Genomic DNA, 20,252 nt, shown 5'->3' with positions numbered 1-20,252 from the left:
TCGCAATTCAGGAATAATTACAAGTTTGTTTCAGCCTCAACCATAATGCCCATAACGAAAAATCACTTATTTCCCCCTGGTCTGACTGATGCTGTCTATATACTGTGGGAAAACTGTGGCATTAAAAGTTTTAAAGACCTGTATAAAGATTGCCTTTTCTCAAGTTTTTCCACTCTGTCCTCTGAAATGAATCTCCCGGCTGCTCATTTATTTCGCTACTCTCAGGTTCGGCACTGTGCTTCGTCTCTCTTCCCTTCCCATCCTTCACTTCCTAATACTCAACTTTGGGAAGAGCTGCTGTCTCTTAAGCCCAACAAGAAATCTATTATATCAATAATATATAAAGAGTTAATGGATTTAGTCACCTATTCAACAGCTAAAATTCAGAGGTCTTGGGAACAAGAGCTAGGAATAACTTTTTCAGACCAGCAATGGGAAAAGGCAATATCATGTATTCGCTCCAGCACATCCTGTGCAAGGTTGCAACTAATTCAGTTTATGGTATTATACAGGGTTCATTATACAAGGTCTCATTTATCCGAAATTTATCCACAGATAACCGATCAATGTGAGCGGTGTCACGGTACCCCATGTAATCTTGGTTACATGTTTTTCTCCTGCCCTAGACTTCACAACTTCTGGAGCTTCAAAGTTCTTAAAATTCAGGTTCATATGGATCCCTTCTTAGCTGTATTTGGGCTCCCGGTTAACTCTGTGTTAACTGACCCTGCTCAGGCTGATATATTGACATTTACGTCACTTGTGGCTAGACGGTGCATCTTACTTCTCTGGAAAGCCTCTAAAACACCTTCAATTTCTGTGTGGCTCCAGAATGTGATGTCATTGCTTAAACTGGAGGAGATTAAGTTTTCATCCAGGGGTAACTCTGAAAAATTTCACCATAAATGGGGCTCTTTCATGGACTATTTTAAATCGCTACAAACTCTACCATGTGATTGATTCTGCTTCCCCCCCCCCATTTTTTATTTTATTTATTTATTTTACTTTATTATTTTTTTATTGTGCGTGTTTTCTGTCTCCTGTATATGCTTTTTTTTTTACTCACTGTTTTATTGTTTTAAAATAACAAAAATTTAAGGGGAATGCCTGTAAATTGTTTGTACATGACTGTGTGTAATACTTCCTCAATAAAAACATTAAATAAAAAAAAAATAAAAAAAAAAATAAAAAAAAAGAGACTGGAGACGTTTTGGACAAGCCCAGGTCAGGCAGACTCCGCAAGACAACTGCTCGAGAGGACCGTTTGTTGACTCAAAAATCCAAGGCCAGCCCATTTTCCACTGCAGCAGAGCTCCACGAGACCTGGTCACCTGAAGTCCCTGTGTCAACCAGAACAGTTTGTTGGATTCTGTCTCAAAATGGCCTCCATGGTCGAATCAGTGCCCAGCAGCCAGCACTAAACAAAAGACAATTGAAAAACGTGTGGCATTTGCCAAGGCCCACAGCCTGCTAAAAGGATGGATGCTGGAAATGTGGCAGAAGGTGGATTTCTCAGATGAATCTTCTGTTGAATTACACCACAGTCGCCGCAAATATTGCAGGAGACCTACTGGAGCCCGCATGGATCCGAGATTCACCCAGAAAACAGTGAAGTTTGGTGGCAGAAAAATCACGGTCTGGGGTTACATCCAGTATGGGGGTGTGCGAGAGATCTGCAGGGTGGAAGGCAACATCAATAGTCTAAAATACCAAGAAATCTTAGCTACCTCTTATATTCCCAAAAATAAAAGAGGCTAAATTCTGCAGCAGGATGGTGTTCCATTGCATACTTCCATCTCCACATCAAAGTTCCTCAAGGCGAAGAAGATCAAGATGCTCCAGGATTGGCCAGCCCAGTCACCAGACATGAACATCATTGAGCATATGTGGGGTAGGATGAAAGGAAGCATGGAAGACGAAACCAAAGAATTATATTGATGAACTCTGGGAGGCATGCAAGACTGCTATTCCTCCTTTGCTATTCCTGATGACTTCATCAATAAATTGTATGAATCCTTGCCAAACCGCATGGATGCAGTCCTTCAAGCTCATGGAAGTCATACAAGATATTAAATTTGGATCTCACAGCACCACTACTTAATTTGCTGACATATTTTTGTATTTGCAGTAAATTTCTGTATAGGCGACAAAACATTTGTCTTGCCAAAATTTGACCTTTCTGTCTTGATTTAAATGATAAATCTTTTTTCAGTGAAACTAATTTATTTCAGTGCATTAAACATCATTTGGGAGGGTTTTAGCTTTTCATATGAGCTATTTCTAACACCAGTTGATTAATTAAAAGTTAGGTTAATAGCAGGTGTTTCTACAAAATAGATAAGCGACAAGACTTTTGTCAGGGACTGTATCATCTGGCCATATTTAGGCATGTCTTCCCCTTCTGACATCACTGTGTTTAGGCTTCACAGTACACATATTATAGAAAGGTAAGGCTGAATATTACTCTACATTTACTTGCATTTATTTTTAATGATTATTGATGGTGACCTAAGTGGTGACAAGGTACATAGATAGGTAGAATGCTGACCAATATCCACTGTAAACACACCTAAATTAATTGAGGAAGTCCTTCTCGGCATTAGGTGTGGTGACATCCCTGAAAAAAAATGCTAGCAGCAGAGCGCGCGCGAGAGAGAGAAAGAGGTGCTAACATTTTTTTTTACCAAATGTGCAAATAAGAAGTGTGACTGCTACTTAAGCAGCATCTCCATTTTATTTCTGATCCAAAAAAACTCCCACTTGTTTTCTACTAGCTCAGAATTCAGAGGTCCAAGTTCCCTCAGAAATGTGCATTTGTTGCACCCTTTCAACGTGCATTTTATCCATGTTTATCGAAACGTACCACTACTTTAGTTGAGAGGGCAGAAAATGGTAGGTTTCAGGTGACAAAATCGACAACGATAACCCGTAAATCTTGGCACCTCTGCTTAAGTCATGTCCCGATTGTTAATCTGCACCAAAATAAAAGGCTTGTTTGATCACACAACACGCAGACAGCAAATACGTAGTGTGAGTTTAGTTTAAGCCAATATGCACTTGACTATAGAAATACAGCCAATGGAGAACACAATTAATAATAAACCAAGCTCTTAACAGAACAAATAAAAAAAAGGCTCTTAGCATGCAGATATAGTCTCAATACTGTGTGTATGTGTTCCGGGGGTTGAATACCTGTGCCCTGCTCAAGGTGTCTCTGAAGTGCTATCAGAAGAAGCAATCACTTAATAATGCTGGCGGTGCAGCTTTAGAAGTCTGCAGAACAACGCTGGCAGTGTATATAAAGGCAAGACTAGAAACTGTGTAGTGAAACCTAATTAACAAGCCTAAGATGGACTGAAGTGATCCTGTACCAAGATGCAGGGCTCAAATAGATAAAATAAAAAAGTCTCCAGCTATGTGTGTGTATATTCTGTAAAAGTGTAATTGTGTTTGTATGTATGTGTATGCACGTATGTTTGTATGTGTATATAATAGTGTATGTATATGTGAATCTGTGTATTTGTGTGTAGATGTACATGTGTTTACACTAGCAAAGTGAGCTTTCTGGCCTTTTTTTTTTTTTTTATTAAATAGACAGTCTCATTCTCTAAAGATGACATTAAATGCTTTGGTCATTCTTGTGCATCCAGATTCAAAATGCCTTTTTTAAGGTTTTATTAAGCTTTTTTCCACTTTTTATTTAGTCAGGTTCTTGTGGTGGGGAAAATATAGCATGTTCAGACATGAAAAAACAACAAAAATAATTCAGGACGTTAAAAGAGAAAGAAAGAACGAAAGAATGAAAGAAATCCAAGCAAAAGAATGTTTTCAGAAGAAAGCTTATGAAACCGGCTAATTGAAGAAACCGCTTCCAATGAACTTTCAAATATTTGCATAGCCTCTCTGATAAACGAGAGACTCTGGCACATAGACTAGTGAAATATGTTCTCTTAATAATTACAGACTACATGGCCAAAAAATGTGGGCACCTGACAATCACATCCATGTGCTTGCTAAATGTCACATTTAGTCCCTCCTCTGCTATTATAATAACCTCCAGTCTTCTGGTGTGTGCTCATTCAGCTACAAGGGCATTATTGAGGTCAGTAACTGATGTGGGGTAAAGAGGCCTGGGGTGCAGGCAATATTCCAATTAGGCCCAAAGGTGTTCATTGGGGTTATAGGGTCAGAGCTCATGCCACTTCAGCCGTAGCTAACCAAGTCTTTATGGAGCTTACTTTGTGTGCAGTGGGGCATTCGTTATGATGGAATATTTGGTTTAGTTTCAGGGAATTTATATCTGTGTGCTTTCACCTCTGGGACAGCATTGCATGGGTCTGATGGTCAGGTGTCCATATACATTTGGCCATATAGTGTATCTTTGCATGGTGTGTCACTTGTTCTCTGAACACTACTGATATATAGTACATTTTGGTTTGTACCCACCTGAGATGTTTTATAATGAATTTCCCAAATATATGAACCAAAAAAAAAAAAAAAAAAAAAAACCAGTGACCTTGACCGGAATAGAGAATTCATTAAAGATGAATGAATGAATAAATGAACGAATGCATGAATGCAACCTGACACGTACCACAGGTCAGGGATTTTCACACACTTGTAATAGTTAAGCCTGAGTTATTATAAACCCTAGGTAAACAGAATCCTGGGTTATCACATTTCACACTGCTCATACTTCACCCAGGGTTAACAATTCATTCTGGCTCTTCATAATCTTTCTACATTTCTAAACCCTCGCTTAATGTTCTTATTTGCATATTTGCATGTCGTGTCAACAACCGTAACTAGATGTGATTGGATATGACCACTTCTTAAATATCAGCTTGTCTAGCATCGTGCGACATCTAAAAGCATACACAGGTTATGTTGTGCATTATGTTTAGACATGATGGGTACAAACTGAAACGTATATGAATGAAATGTGAATGAAAGTTATGAGTAAGACGAATGTAATATTTGTATTAACCAACTAAGACCTGGTGTACATAACAATTAATGTGCTTATTTCAGGCCATAAAAGCCTACTTGAGTCGCTGTGCCCCAAATCCCTGCTCTTGGGTTTGATTTCCACCTGAGCCTCAGAAAAGACATCTGCTCAAGTCTTTAGGCCAAAGCATTTGCTTTTTTGACCATAAGGAGCCAGGATGATCTGAAGAGCGTCCCGATTGATGACCTACAGGAGTGCAGCCGGGGCACGCGCAACAAAGCATAGATTAGACAATCAATAAGAGATGAAGGGTCAACAGCGACTGTCTGCCAACGAACCTTTTTGTCAGAGGGCGATTACCATCTGGCTTTGTGATTAGAGGTCACTTCATATGTTCGTGACTTGTTATACACCTTTCTAGCACTTTCAATAAAGAAAGCTTACATTTGACACTTTAGCTGCTGTTCCAATAGGGCTAAGCAGTTTGTGTCAAAGTTGTGCCTACTGTATGTGGTACAAGAAGACACCCACTGTGGCTTGGGCAGACGTTCCATGTATTCCTTAAACATCAGTTGGCAGTCTACGGCAATATCTCTGTGTCACATATGCACTGGAAGCCATAAATAAGGAGAAAAGAACTGGCACACTTGCAGCATCAACTTTCGTCTCCACACAAAAAACGAAGACTAGAATCATCACATCCATCCAAATATGCCTGGCTGGTCTAAATCTGATTTTCTGCTATTAAGCCCTATTTCCCTGCCTCAATCTGCAACTGAGAGGTGATAACGGTATGTCTTTGATCATTTTCCCGCCCCAATGTTATGCCCAATATAATCCATGACCAAAAATAATGGGATTTGGTGCATCTCCATATGACAGAGAAACAAACTGACAAAAATTAATAAAGTTTGTGTGTGTGTGTGTGTGTGTGAGATGTGGGAGTAGGGGGTACGGGGAAGCATAAAGTGGAGAAAAACGCCAAACAAAGTCAAACCCGCTCAAAGCCCCACCTGCCCATCAATCTGACTATAAAACTGACATGGAGAAAAATACTGCTAACACTCCGCAACAAACAAATAAACAAACATGAATTAAAAAAAAAAGTATGGCATCCAAACTTCGGCTGGAATGACAGCTGACAGCTCCACCGAGGGAGAAGCGCTGCTCAGTGATGTAGATCTGTTTAAAGGAGAGCATGTTTTACAGCATTTCTCTCCGAGGGTGGCAAGTGTGTATGAAGAGCTGCTTCAATCTAATCCCTGCTGTCACAGCTGAATCAAAACCTTGTTCAGATGCCACATTCGCAACAACAGGTGCATGATGTGGGTGTAGTAAAGCTGCATTTACAACCTCCTTTGCTTTTTCATGGCAGATTCAGAGGGAAAAAAAAAGACAAGCGAACGTGCCTTGGAAAGACGTGCCCTTTTTTTCTTCCCTTTCCTGCATAAATACGATCTTTAAGCAGTGGCAAAAACTATGAGGGAAGAAAAAGCTGTAAAAAAGAGGGGAAAACAATTCAGAAAGTTGAGAGAATGAAATGATTTCTAGATTTTATAGTAACAACTGATTAACCGGCAGACAATCGACATAGCTATAAAACAAAGCTATAAAACAAACAAACAATGTGTTATTCAACAAGAAAAAAAACGTATAATAGATAAGTTGAAGGTTTTCTGTAAGGAGATGTTTAGTTACATTATATGTAATGGTAACATGTAACATTTATACAGTTGAATATTAGGGGCCTTGCTGAAGGACCTAGCAGTAGCGGTGGTGGGATTTAAACCCGTGACCTTCGGATCAGTAGTCCAACATCTTAACCATTTTCCCTTTTGGAAGGAGTCTGGAGTGTCAGTGCTTTGTAACGGTCATTAAATTGTCCGCGACCGAAAAATCTCGAAGACGTGGTATTTATTTAGCTCTGTCTGGTGAACAGGACGTTCACGCCTGTTTGGTTTGTTCATTAATGTTCTGATAAGAACGTAACATCAAAGGAAAAAATGACAGCTTTTGCTTCCTCCCTTGTTGTTGACAAATCACCTAAGTGAGAATTTATGTAATCGCTTTGCGGTTAAGAAATGAACCTACGAAATGTCGATCATTGTGTTGAAATGAAGATGTTTGAAAGGCAGGTCACATGACCTGGTACTGTTGGTATGGGCAGAAACTTCAAAGGGTGCGAAAAGCAGTCATGCAGGTGGAGGTATTTTGCGAGCTCACTTTAAGTGTTCCTATACCATGCAGCTAATAAGGGTATTGGCTGCTTTTTTTGGCTCCGGAGTTGTTTTATAACGTGTACACTATACACTATACACTCTGGCACTTTCTCTTCCGCCTCTTCGGCAGTTCCCGGTGAGTTGCAGCTTACTTTTCAAGGCATTGCCTTCCAGTTCCAGCATGTCTTTGCTCCCTCTTTCTTTTCTTGCCTTTTTCTCTGTCAGCTGAGATAACCGCACCCATCTCGCACTGCACACCTTGTTACCATGGTGATCTCGCAAGGAGAACTTTCGCTATGTAATTAAAGACCGCTAGATGATTAAAAAAAAAGAAAGAAAGAAAGAAAGAAAGCGAAAGACCAGAAAGCAAAAAAAAAAAAAAAAAAAAAGTAATAATCCTACTTGAGCCTATTTATCTAACAGAAGGCACAGAGGGAGCTCATATGGCTGGCAGATTGGAGAAATTCCCAGCATGCAGCACAGGTTCGTCCTCTGATGTTTGGACTTTGCCACCAGGGATTGTCCGATTACCCTAGCCTCACAGAGACAGAGGCGGGGTTCGCTTTGAAGAGCAAAGAGTGGATGTGTGCTTTCCATATTAGAGCTGGGGTGGGGTCCCTCGGGGCTTGGGCTGTGGGGCAAAACAGTCATGGGGTATATAAGAGCTAGTCACATCGAGTTCAGAGCCTGCAGCACAATGTGCCACGTTGCTTTTCCGCTGCAGAAATGGCCTCTCGTTTACAATGTGGGTTATAATTCTGTGAAAGGACATAAAATCTGCTTATCTGTGTTTACTTTTTTTTTTTTTTGGCACCCTAAAAAAATTAAGAAAAAAATCACTAACCAACCCACCAAACACAGAAATCAATGAATGCATTCAAACTGAGAAAATAATTCGATTTTTCCATTTAGAGTAAAATGCACAAAAATATTTTCATGAGATCTTTTATATTTAAATATACATAGATAAAAGTATTTTCTGCCAAAACCAAGTAGGCTAGAAAATGATTGGCATGTTTTAAATAAATGCAAGAAATTGTCCTTCTCAATCCAAACACACACACATTCAGGAATTTTGCATATTACCTTAATGTTAGAGGTTATGAGATAACTCTAAATAGAACTTTATTCTAGGTATTGACTTTAAACATACTTGGCCATCTACAATGGAATGCTTGAAGACAATAGTTTTATTCTGATTATTACTTTTAATAACACATTGAAAAGCATTTCACGAGCCCCGGTGCTGTATTTCTCTCTCCAGAGGAAACTTTAAGCCAACTTTAACTTTGTGTGCAGATTTCCAAACCAGCGTATGGCAAAAATCCCTTTTCTACTAGCTCCTCTTCATTAAACGACAGTATTTCCACTGTAAATATCATCTATATAAACAACTTTTTTTTTTAATCAAGCCATAGTTTGTTAGGTCCTTTCAGCCGCCCTGACTTAATAGAATAAATTGCGGTCATGAATGTGTCATTAGATCAGATATGCACCAGGAGATCAAAGAGATGTCTTACTTCAGAGACACAGAGTGTAATGTGACAGTTACCCGCATCTTAACCGTCTCTCTCTCTTCAGCCGGCTGGTGAGAATGAGGGCGTGTGGGAAGATGAATAGAGCCCAACAGGTATGACAAGTCCAATGTAAAAGCAGCTCTTTCAACAGTGATTCATTAGCTACGCCATTGCTTGCACCCCCCCCACCCCACCCCCAAACTGATGCCCACATGCTGCAGTATAAACTGTACTGTAAACTATTTGCTGTTAGTGCCTTTGACATAAGAGGAAAATGAGTTTAAAGTGAGCTTGTTGAAAGTGTTATTAAATCGCATTAGTCATCAGGTGTCATACTGCGATCAAAGTGTAAATACAGGATACTGACTCATCAGCGAGAACCGACTATCCGTTAAGAAGCGGCCTTTGTGAGCGATCTACTGCCTAACGTCCTGCCATCTTTTTCCAATGTTTATGCAAACTCCAGTTTCAGCTCACGCCTTTTTACCCCTGATCCTTCATAGACCTCGTTCGGATGTTTAAAACCCAGAAGCCTCATGTCCTGGTCTGATCATTGTGCCATCTGATCTCTCGCTCAAGGCTCAAGTTCTGTGAGCAACCCGAAAGAGAGGCGAAGGAAAAATAAATAATAAAAACCCAAAACTCAATAAAAATAAAATAAAAAACCTCAATGAAATATAAAATAAAATAAAACTAGTATATAAAATAAATATTAATACTTAAGTTTCCAGGAGTTGCATCTGAGGGGACAGCTGAGAGTTGTGTGGGTAGCTGGTTTATCAATAGGAACAAGGCTGCCAAGGCTCTCTGAGGCAAATGGAGATTGGGTACTGGGTGTACGTACACACACACACACACACACACACACACACACACACACACTGCACAGAGCAGCAGATAAACCTCAATCCTTACTAACAGCAGAAATAAAGTCGCTGTCTTTCTTCTTGCCTTTTTTATTTTCACCTAGCCTCTAACGCTGGAACAATCTAACACACAACCTTATCTCTTCTGATATTCTGCTTCTCATTATTTTATTCCACAAGCTTCCCCTCAAAAAGGCAGCATCTTTTGATGAAAACCCATTCATGGATTTAATGGATTTCGTCTGCCTTTTTCTCTGGGATCTGTGAGACGCGCTCAAACTCCGACTGCCCATTTCAGGACCCGGCGACTGCCGAGGACAGCGTTACTGCTGCCACCAGAAGAAGAAGAAGAAGAAGAAGAAATTTCATCTTACAAATTGAATGGGGATTATAAGGATAAGAACTAGAAACAACTTAAAACTAACTTTAAATTACAGGAAAGCTGGAAACTGGAAACTTTGACACTGAACCAAGAAGTGATATCTAAGCTTGGCATGTGAACTGTTTCTTAATTACACCATTCCACTTATGACAAAAAAATAAAGGAGAATAAATTTGATGGTTATATAACACAAGCTTGACCTTGAGTCCTGACCTCAACTCTGCTGAACACCTTTGTGATAAACCTACAGTATGTAGATTAATGCAGATTTCACACCAGACCGTCTCGCCTGACATGCCTGTCTGATCTCACTAATGCCCTTGTGGCTGAATGAGCACAAACACCCACAATCCAAAATCCAGTGGAAAGCCTTCCCAGAAGAGTGGAGGTTATTATAACATCAAAAGGGCAGCAAAACTCTGGAGGGTGACGTCCAGGAACATGGTCGGATATCCACAAACTTTTAGCCAGCTGTAACAGACTGCACAGTGTGCTGTTCTGAGGAGGTTAATACACATCACTCATCACAGTTAGTTGGCAAGTCTGTTGTTAAGAAAAGATAAATACATGTTTTTTCCCCAGTTGAACCTTGAGAATACAAATGATGTAATTCTTCAAACTTTTACTTTTACAGTACACCAAATGCGCCATTTTTGCAGATTGTAAATTATAAATAAACAAAAACCTGAGTTAGGTGTTGACGACATTCTCACCCACCCTTACAACAAACCTCTCACTCCTCTCTGTAGATGTATATTCTCTTTAGAGATCATGTCTGGCCTTGCAATACTACTACACTCAAAGCCTGCACACTACCTGGCACCTGAGCTTACACTGTATTACTCAATACTTACAAATTTCTTTCCTTATTTCAAACTCCAGCCAAAAATGCTACACTTATTAAGTCTTAGTGTCACAAACACAACATTACGATGAATCTGTTGATATTATAGAATATATATTGTTGTTCAAAGGCAGCTTAGAAGACAGCTTTAACACCGTAGGAGAATTTGATTGGTCTGGATGTCTGGACAAGCCAATAAGACCTTAAAAAAACACCAAACATGTACATCATTGGAGAAACCACTCGATCTAGGAGAGTTTAATATACTCTCAATTTTATAAATGTAGTTAAGTATGACAGTATCTTCAGGATTTTGTGATCACAGAGATTAGTGCAAAATTAAGCAAACTCGTGTGCCGTGTTCAGCCAAATATAGGACAGTCATTTGCCAATGATGGGCAACAAATGGCAACGATTTTTATGTATTAGTGAATGACAAGCTGTGCTTTTTAACCACTAGTACTTACTATTGTGGAATGTGTATACGATGAGTTAGTTGCTTTTTTATTTATTTATTTTTTTTTTAAAAACTCTGGCTTATAGGTTACACCTCTTTCATTACTCTGTTGTAGTTAATAGTACAAAAAATAACACTAGAACCTAGGAACCTGATTCTGTGATTCTTTTCATAAACGTCTCCTTACAGGAAGCTTTATCCACACTTCCTTTGTTTAAGAAATATTTTTTATCCATTTTTATTACTGTGAGGCTTAGACTTTGTGGACTGTCTGTCATTTAAGTCCATGTAAATGAGCTGTTACAGTAGAAACAATTAAATACCAGCACATTAATATAAAGCTAAGGTTTGTCTTGCAGTCATGTAAATGTTTGAGTTGTGCTATTAGAAAATAAAAATGAGCCAACACCTTCTGACCGATACTTTCCTGCTGTGGAAGAAGCCTTTTAATCTAATGGCTCATAGAAACTCTGGTGTCTGTAAATGACTGCCACATCTGCAGGTGTGTCTCAGATGTGAGGAGGATGGATCAGATGACTTATTGTATCATAAACAATTTTTAAGTGGCAGCGGAGCGGAAAAAGTGAATCGGACTGGAATCAGTATGAGAACCATATTAGCATATGGTTTTGAAATGGAGGCCCAGGATTTACGGAGGAGGCCGAACAGCACGGTAATATGTCACAGATGGTCTGAAAGGGGACTGCATGGATCTAATGAAAATGAATCGCCTTGATGGGCCTAATCAGGAATTTACTCCTGATCAACAGCACACTTTCGGCCAGTTCCTAGCCAGCCTGTGGCATATTAAAAGAGTTTCCCTTCCCTGGTTTCTGTTACAAAGGATCAAGAGCTTTGTAAATATGAAGTAGCAGGGGTGAGGACCTGAGGAATTCCAGCAAAGTCCGGCTGTTCTGCATAGACAGAACCAGAGAAAAGGGGGTAATGCATTTATAATGAAATGCTAGCCAGAGTTCTTGAATTGCTAAACTACAAAGTCATCCAGCATGTGTTAGGGTTTGTGTGTGTGTGTACGTGTGTACACATGACTGTACAAGTGTGCGATTCAGACACCAGGTGAGAAGCTTGGCTGGCATACTGGTTCATCTGTTTACTGTTTACTCAAGGGCATACAGGAGGAGAGAAGAAGAATAAGAGGAGACCATTTTGCTCTGAGTCACTTCCTTTGCTGACAGACTTGATAGGTTTTACTCTGGGGTGGTGGAGAGAGTGACAAAAGTTAATCCATCTGAGACCACAAGAATACAGATGCTGCCAAACCCTGCCTGCTTCACCTCCTTCAGTGAAACCCTGCCAAAGCTTGGTTTGAGGATTGCACACAGTGAAACAGGCCAGAAAACTTCACACTTGCTTTTGGGGCCAGAAACTTGCTAACTTCTCATCTGACACGTATGAACATCCTGTGACAGAGCCATAGTTACAGAAGGAAGCAAATAAATAAACTTCTAGGCTGACATCCCAAAACATCCTGCAGTTCGACAATAATAATTGGTGTAAGTGTGTATTATGTCTTTGCATGGTGTTGACACAGATGGTGAATTTGCCTGAAACTCAACTGAAGCCTTGGTGATAAATCAAGTTTATGCAATTAAACACACCAACAAGTGCTCAACTGACTATATCTCAAGCTGCAGGCTACATGGCTGACATCTATAGCTCATGTTTCCTATCTTTGAAATATTGGGTGCAAGGCCATGCCAGACCAGTGCTGTACACCAAACACACTCACACAGTCAAGTCATTCATACCTAGGGACAATTTAAAGTAACCAGTCAACTACTACTATGGTTTTGGAAAGACAAGAAACCGGTGAGCCCAGAAGAAATCAATATGATGCACCATCCCAGCCTTTCTCAGAGGCACACCCACCTTCTCCTGAGCAAGTTCTCTCTCTGCAGTGTGGGTTCTCTCCAGATCCTTGCGGACACGCTCCATCTCGGCCCTGACACGACCTAACGCCACCTCCTGTTCCTGGGCAGCGCGTTGACGCTCTTCCTCACATAGTAGGCCCAACTCGGACAGCTGCTGCTTCCTCTGAGCGTGAGCCTCAAGCAGCTCCTCCCTCAAAGAGTGCACTTGGGACTCCAGCTCACTGATGGTCTGGAATCACACATAAGGTCATTAAATGATCAAATAACAAAGAGCACCAAATAAAAAAAAAAGAAAGAAATAATAGGATGATTTGTTACATTCATTGATGTGCATCGTTTTGGGTTGCCAGATTATCAAAATTTGACACAGAGAGTGGGGAATGAAAAGTGCAAAACTAGTGGAACACTTGTGCTTTGGCTGGCCAAGAAAAAGTAAACAGAAACCACCCCCTCAGATCTCACAGCCTCAAGGGTTCAACATCAAACGCAGGCATTCCTTAAAGGTCAGTGGTTTGATTTAATGAGTGAAATTAGCGCAAATCAAAGGTCAGTTACTCATAGTAGAGGGGAGGGGGTGAGATCAGACACTGCTGCCATTTCTCGTTTCAGGAAGCTGAAAAAACACAGGGACTGACTGCATTGCCACGTTTAGGAAAATAAAGGGTGCAGATGGCTAAAAAGAAAAAGAAGCAGAGCAAGCAAAGGCATTACCCCCCTATTAGAGAATGGAAACCCCTATTAGAGAATCAACTGGTGGGGTCTGTTTGCTGGTGCACGCTTCTGGACTTGACCTTGCTTGCCTTGACATCACTTTTGACATTTTTCAGGTGCTTAACTTGGAAAATGCTCAGGCACAAAAGCCTATTCTAACAGAGTTGCCCAATTCAATGCTACATGAATTCTCCAAAACGCTAAAAACGAACCCGATCTCAGGTTGTGATCTGCCACGATTGCTCAGCACTACCAAGACAAGGGGTTGGCAGCTCTTTGGCTTCACTCCACTTGCTGTTAGGTATTCTGGGGAGGAGATCGGTTATCGCCTGCCGGAAGAGCATTGGAAAATTGCTAACACGTTCAGGAGTGGGGTGGGATCGTTGCCACTTCAAAGGCGGGCCATGAAAAAATACATTTAAACTGAGTAAAATAAACACACACAGATGTTGGGGTGGTGCTTGTGTCCCAGGTGACTGCAACAGAAGTGGCAACACTTTTCCTACATACTACTACTAGTGGCACAGAGCTATTAGATCTCAGCTGGGAAGACCCTTTAATCTCGAATTCCTTCTTTAGTCTGGTAAGGGATAGGCTGATAAGATTTTACTATGCTTCCTTTGATGCCTGTAAATAATGTCACCAAACAAATAAAATATAAGGCTGGCTCCAGAAGCTAAAACAAGTTGCAGGATTGTGTGTGAATACTTTGGATAATAAGGTATCTAAAAAAAGTTAAAAAAATATGATCACTGTATATATATATGTACATTACCATGCAAGGCAATTATGCATTTAAATGGACAGCTATGATCAGAGTGTTGGCAGATCAGTACTTTAAATCAAGGAGCTAACTGCTGACCAGATTTTTGGGCTCTTCGGCTTAACTACTGGTGTTTTACAACATGGTGTCGCATCCTGTCAGCCACATGCCATATGCTGGGTGCACATTTTTAGCTTCGTCTTAGGAGTAAGTCTGTCGCTACAAGGCAAGATTTTCTCTCCAGCTTCTATAAACAGTTTACTACTGATTGCTTCAAACCAAGAAGGCCATCAGTTACCAGAAATGCTGAAAGAGCTGTGAGCCACTGAACAGGTTTTGGGCCGTTCTAATGGTGTCTGACTCTTGTTTTTAAAGCATAATTAAAAATGGGGACACAGATGAATAGTGTTAAACATTGTCTGGTCTATTGGTGTATACTCACAGATTCAAAGTATTAGGGAAGTCACTGCTTTGGTGTGTATTATAGTACAGAAAGCCAGCACCTTGTAAAACTAAAGTGTCCTGTAATTACCCCAAGGTGGGGCCTTTGCTCAGAATAGTGCTGTGTTCTCAGAATAAGTGCATGAGACACGTTTAGAAACGTTTGTTTAAATGTTGTGAGAGCAGGATGCTACTTCAGCTAAAACAATCAGCAAACCTCTTTTGCCTGCTCTGCAACATAGGATTAACCCTCAGAATTCTATTTGAAACCCTGTTGCATAAATCAGTAACCATTTTTGACCAAGAAGTTGACTGTATGGCCAAATGTATGTGGCTACCTAACCATCAAACCCATATGTGGACCTTCTTCAAGCTGTTTGCCCAAAGTTAGAATCATACAATTGTCTAGAATGTTTTTGTTTATTATACAATTAAAATTTCCTGTCACTAAAACAATGTTTCACCATGGCAATATATCTTTGCACAGATCAAGGGTCCTAACCACACAATTTTCCAAGATTGAATTGGAAGAACTTGAGTGTCCTGCACAGAGCCCTGACCTCAACCCTACTGAGCACCTTCAGGATGAACTGGAATGCTGACTGTGCACCATTCCTTCTCTACCAGCATCAGTGCCTGACCCCTCTAATGCTCTTATGGCTGAAGATCACAAAGGTTTGTGTATGTGTGTGTGTGAGTTGGTGGGCTGGGGAGTTTAAGGTGTTGGACTACCGATCAGAAAGTTGCAAGTTGCAGTTTGAATCTCAGGTCCACTAAGCTGCCAATGCTTAACCCTCAATTGCTCAGTTGTATAAAATAACATACAAATGCATGTTGCTCTGTATAAGGGTCTCTGCCAAATGCCATAAATGTGAAATCCTTACATCCAACCTCTAAGGGAAAGCCTTACCAAATGAGTGGAGATTATTATAGCTGCAAAGAATACACATGCAACTATAGATTACCACCCGTGGTTATCGCATGGGATGTTCAACAAGCACATACTCATATTGTGTAACAAGGAGCTTTCTAATCACCCACTGCACAATTAAGTCTCAGTAATTAATCCGATTATAAAAATAGTAAGCATTGCATACTAGTTTATGTCTCATGCTTGAGTCATGATAAAGAGAAGAAAGTTTTTGTTTTATAAAGCATAGACCTTAGATCCTCTATTAGTTGTATAGTGCACAAAGATACAGGAGACTTCAGTTTCTCACCTATAGAAACTGAACAGCAGTATTTCCTGATAACAGAAAATCCATCCTACATTGGATAGACATCCAGACTGATTCGCAAATCTTTTCCAGTACAGCCACCCTCTGGGTAAAAAGGCATAGAGCCACATTTGCATGTTTTCATCAAGCAGGTCCATGTACTGCTCAGAAGGTTAATGCAAGTGATGTCTGGTCTGAGATTAAACCATATTTTCATCAAAGGGAAAGAAGGACAGTGAGTGCAGAGAACCCAAAACTCTCTCAGGTTAAACATGTACAGAGATCAGAACAAGAGAGAATCCGGGGAAGTTGGCAAGGCAAGAAACCAACAGGTTTTCTGTTCTCCACAGTTGATAACAGGCTGCAAAGTCACTGACTGATCATGCATGACTGACTGCATGCTTCATTTCCTAATTGCACATGGAATATAACATGCCAGGAATGAACATGGATGATAAAAAAATAAAACAAACAGACCATTAAATATCACTGCTACAAGCTGTGTAGCAGTGTAACAAACATGTTAACGTTATACATGTAAATGTTGGGGAATGTCCACAAAACTAATTTAGTTTGTGCTTTTTCTCCATTCTCTTGAAGTTAGCAATACACTGCAAAAAAAAAAAAAAGCAGCTTGTCATGTTACATGAAACACCACAATGTAAATTAATCTCTCCTGAACACATTTCTGTGGCAACAGAAAACTTAAAAAAACAGCTTTACCTCAGGAACAATGTTCTGACACAGGAGACTCTTTCGTTTTTACTGCAGTTACCAAATAATTCATACCAGCTGCTGAATCTAATATGATCAATAATTGAATAATTATAGACAGGTCAATAATTAAACATATCAGCCAGGTTAGGGCTTTGATGGGATAATCACATTTAATATTAAAAATATAAAACTACTTCTGTTAGGGTGAGTTGCAGGCAATATAAGCATATGCATAGTCTCAGAAATGGCACTGCAATCTTGTTGGACTCTATCTTTTTAGAATATTCTTCCAAGCTCTCCTTGAATGAATTTTCTTCTTGTATGATGGAAGTGGCAAGAATGACATATTAATCCATGACTCTGGATATAAGCTATTTAGCTAATGTCGAGCAAACCTACTTAACGAGTTTGTTTTTTTCTCGCACATCAAAATAAACCATGCCAGATTCGCTCAGTCACACTCGCCGTCATGTACTCTGGCTTAATCTCTTCTTTTGGAATGAAGTTCTTGAAAATTTGTCAGTGTCATTAATTTGCCAATCAAGGCTGCGGAAAGTTGTCCCCAGTGCAATATTCCAAGGATCAGATTCTCCCCAATGCTGTTTGAACTCCATGGTAGAAGAATTTCTCAAGGATGATAAAGTAGGAAATTGACAGACTGGCCCAAAATAGCTGAAACACAACAGATATATTAAGCAACACCTGTTGTTCGTATATTCTGATTAAATTAAAGGTGCAGATGCCTAGAGCAAATATACTAGAGGAATCTAAAATATTCCCCAGAAATAAAAAAATACGAAAGAACATGACACAAAATGACCTATCAGGCAAATGATAAAACGTGATTCGAATATTTCCTCTTCATGAAATAATCATTATAAAGCCCACAGATTTCTCATATCAGTGTGCCATAAACATGCATGTAAAGGAAACACCCTCTTTGGAGCCAGTTGTGTATTAGCACACAGTATTTGCTGCAGGCAACACTATTTATTGGGAACTGTCCTGGATGGGCTGCCAACTGACTCTCGGCCTCGCCCCTTTCATCTTCAAAAAGACTGAGGAAACTAGGAGCCTGGAGGGTGCCAAAGCAGAAATTCCAGGTTGAGAGGAAACTGAATACTCCAGCTTCAGCCCAAGGACAAGGATATAAGCTCATTCCCTTAGCGATCTAAACAAAGCCTCCAAACCAAGACACGAATCAATAAATCCTTCAGCGCAGTATTAGCATGGAACTGTTTCTTGTTTTTCACTCTGGTTTGTTTTGATGGCTGTATGATATTGCTGTATGAGGTTGTGAATTTTCTAAGATCTCAGCAGCATAGAGATCGAGGCCAGGTAACCAGTGCTGGACATTGGCAAGCTTAGGCATAAATTCAACAACAAAGCTCTGCCCCTGAATAATTTATTCTTCTGAGCTTCCTTTTAGATCCGAACTGTACTGACCACATCAAGTGATGAGTGTAACCGTCTCATCTTCAGTACATGTCAAGGAGCTCGCTTTGTCAGCTTTCCAAATTTGAAAGATTCCAAAAAGAAAGCTGGGTCTAGACTTTTGTTGCAGCTATGAAAAATGTTTTTTTTTTTATGTTGTTGAGTCAAACTTTTTCAGTCTAAATGTTGATCAAGTTCATCAAGTAAATAAAGCAGCTGGTGGAAGCCTTTTTCTCTCTTCTTTCCCGGATTCCATCTCTCAGACACTCTTAGAGGAAAATATGCCTTCTTGAGAAGAGAAAAGTAGTCACGAAAGCCATCTTATCTCATTCAGACAGCTTTGAGGCAGCCAGTTTCCTGTCAGCAGTAGCTGAAAAATGTATCTTCATCTAGCAGCTTGATGGACACCAGTTGAAATGCAACAGGACATAGAGAAAAGTTTTCAAACCAACCAAGCATCCTTTTCATGTCAAATTGTGTTCTGCTAACATAAAAGAAGGAAAACTCTGGCACTTAAATAGTAAGAAGATTGGGTTGGGTTTGCCATTATCTATTAGGTCTCTCAAACAAAATGGAAAAGATACTTCAAACAGAAAATGTAAATCTGTCAGGGTAAAAAGAGGCTTGTCGGTGGTGAAGAAGTCACAGCATCAGGAGGAAAAATTAAACTCTGCTTGCCTCTCAACACCAAGCCTGAAGAGGGGATAAGTGAGAAGGTGAAGGGTCTCGAGATTTGAACTTCTCATCTAAATAACATCATCACATGGAGGGACAGGTTCAGCTAAACAGCAAAAGCCTACTCCCTTGAGCTTCAACCAATTCACTCTGTGGGCTGGGAGCTTCTTGCTGTAACAGACAATTTACTTCCACTTGATCCACTTTCTGTGCGGCCTGTCCACACCACCACACCCGGTAAGAACATGACTGATAAGGTGCTGCCTGAACAGCTTTGCGTTATGTGTGGAAACATGGAAAAGCATAAAAAAAAAAAATAAATAAAAAAAAAAAGTTTTTAAAATTGTTTTTGATGAAAAAGCAAAAGCTTTCGCTTTGTCGATGTTTTTAATTTAAAGATGAAGCAAAAGATATGTACACAAAAATGTATTTTAACTACGGAAGTGCATTATATTTAATACATTTTAATTGAATCAGAAGAAGGTTCTCTGTTTAAAACTCGTTTAAAACAGGAGCAGTCCAGTACAGACAATGAACAGGACATTTATTACAACATCTGGGTTTACATGGCTTAGCCTTTGACCGAAACGGCACTGAAATGTTCACTGTTTTATCCAGAAGCGTTTCCCAAGCTTTTCTCATCCAGTCTGGTGAACTCTGTACAGAAGCTGCTCTGCTGGACGTCTTTCCTGTAAGGAGCTAATAAATGTGCTTTAGCCATGCTGACAATTTATATTTCATCTCAGGGTTTGAATAGCCGAATACATCCCCAGCTGGGGGTTCGGCTGTCAAACGGTTTCCCACAGAGCGTCCGCGCTAGCCAAGCTGGACAGGAGAACGGGCTTTGGTGTAACCATGAGAAACCCGTTGATAAACAAAATAAAGGTTTCTAACAGCCTTTCCAAGACTGTCATTAATATATGCTAAATAGTTCTGGGAGATATAATGCAAATATAAGCCTCTGCTTATGTGGAGATGATGGCTACCTGCAGTGCAGCGCGAGAAACAGCGAGTGCACCCAGCCAGTGCACAGTAGTTTGGAATGCACCAGCTCATGCCATCCCAGCTCAAACAGATAAAATAGAAGAATGGGAAATGTAAACCAGATCGGAAAACAAAAGGCCTGCGCTGTATTGCACTGAAAGATTTGCCCACATTTTTATGGCAAC

General features: G+C 40.1%; 1 protein-coding gene across 5 annotated transcripts in view; it reads right to left on the bottom strand.

Moving 5' to 3' along the window:
* cep112 (centrosomal protein 112) overlaps positions 1–20,252 on the bottom strand; it is a 125,912-nt gene that overhangs the window by 31,366 nt on the left and 74,294 nt on the right. For all 5 annotated transcript variants that reach the window (XM_060892879.1, XM_060892880.1, XM_060892878.1 and 2 more), the window contains one exon: positions 13,124–13,354. In XM_060892879.1, the coding sequence (XP_060748862.1) occupies positions 13,124–13,354 (231 nt within the window). The remainder of the gene's footprint in view (positions 1–13,123; positions 13,355–20,252) is intronic.

This window comes from Tachysurus vachellii, chromosome 18 (assembly GCF_030014155.1).
Source record: "Tachysurus vachellii isolate PV-2020 chromosome 18, HZAU_Pvac_v1, whole genome shotgun sequence".
NCBI classification, from domain to species: Eukaryota; Metazoa; Chordata; class Actinopteri; order Siluriformes; family Bagridae; genus Tachysurus; species Tachysurus vachellii.
This window is presented reverse-complemented; position numbering and strand designations above follow the sequence as displayed.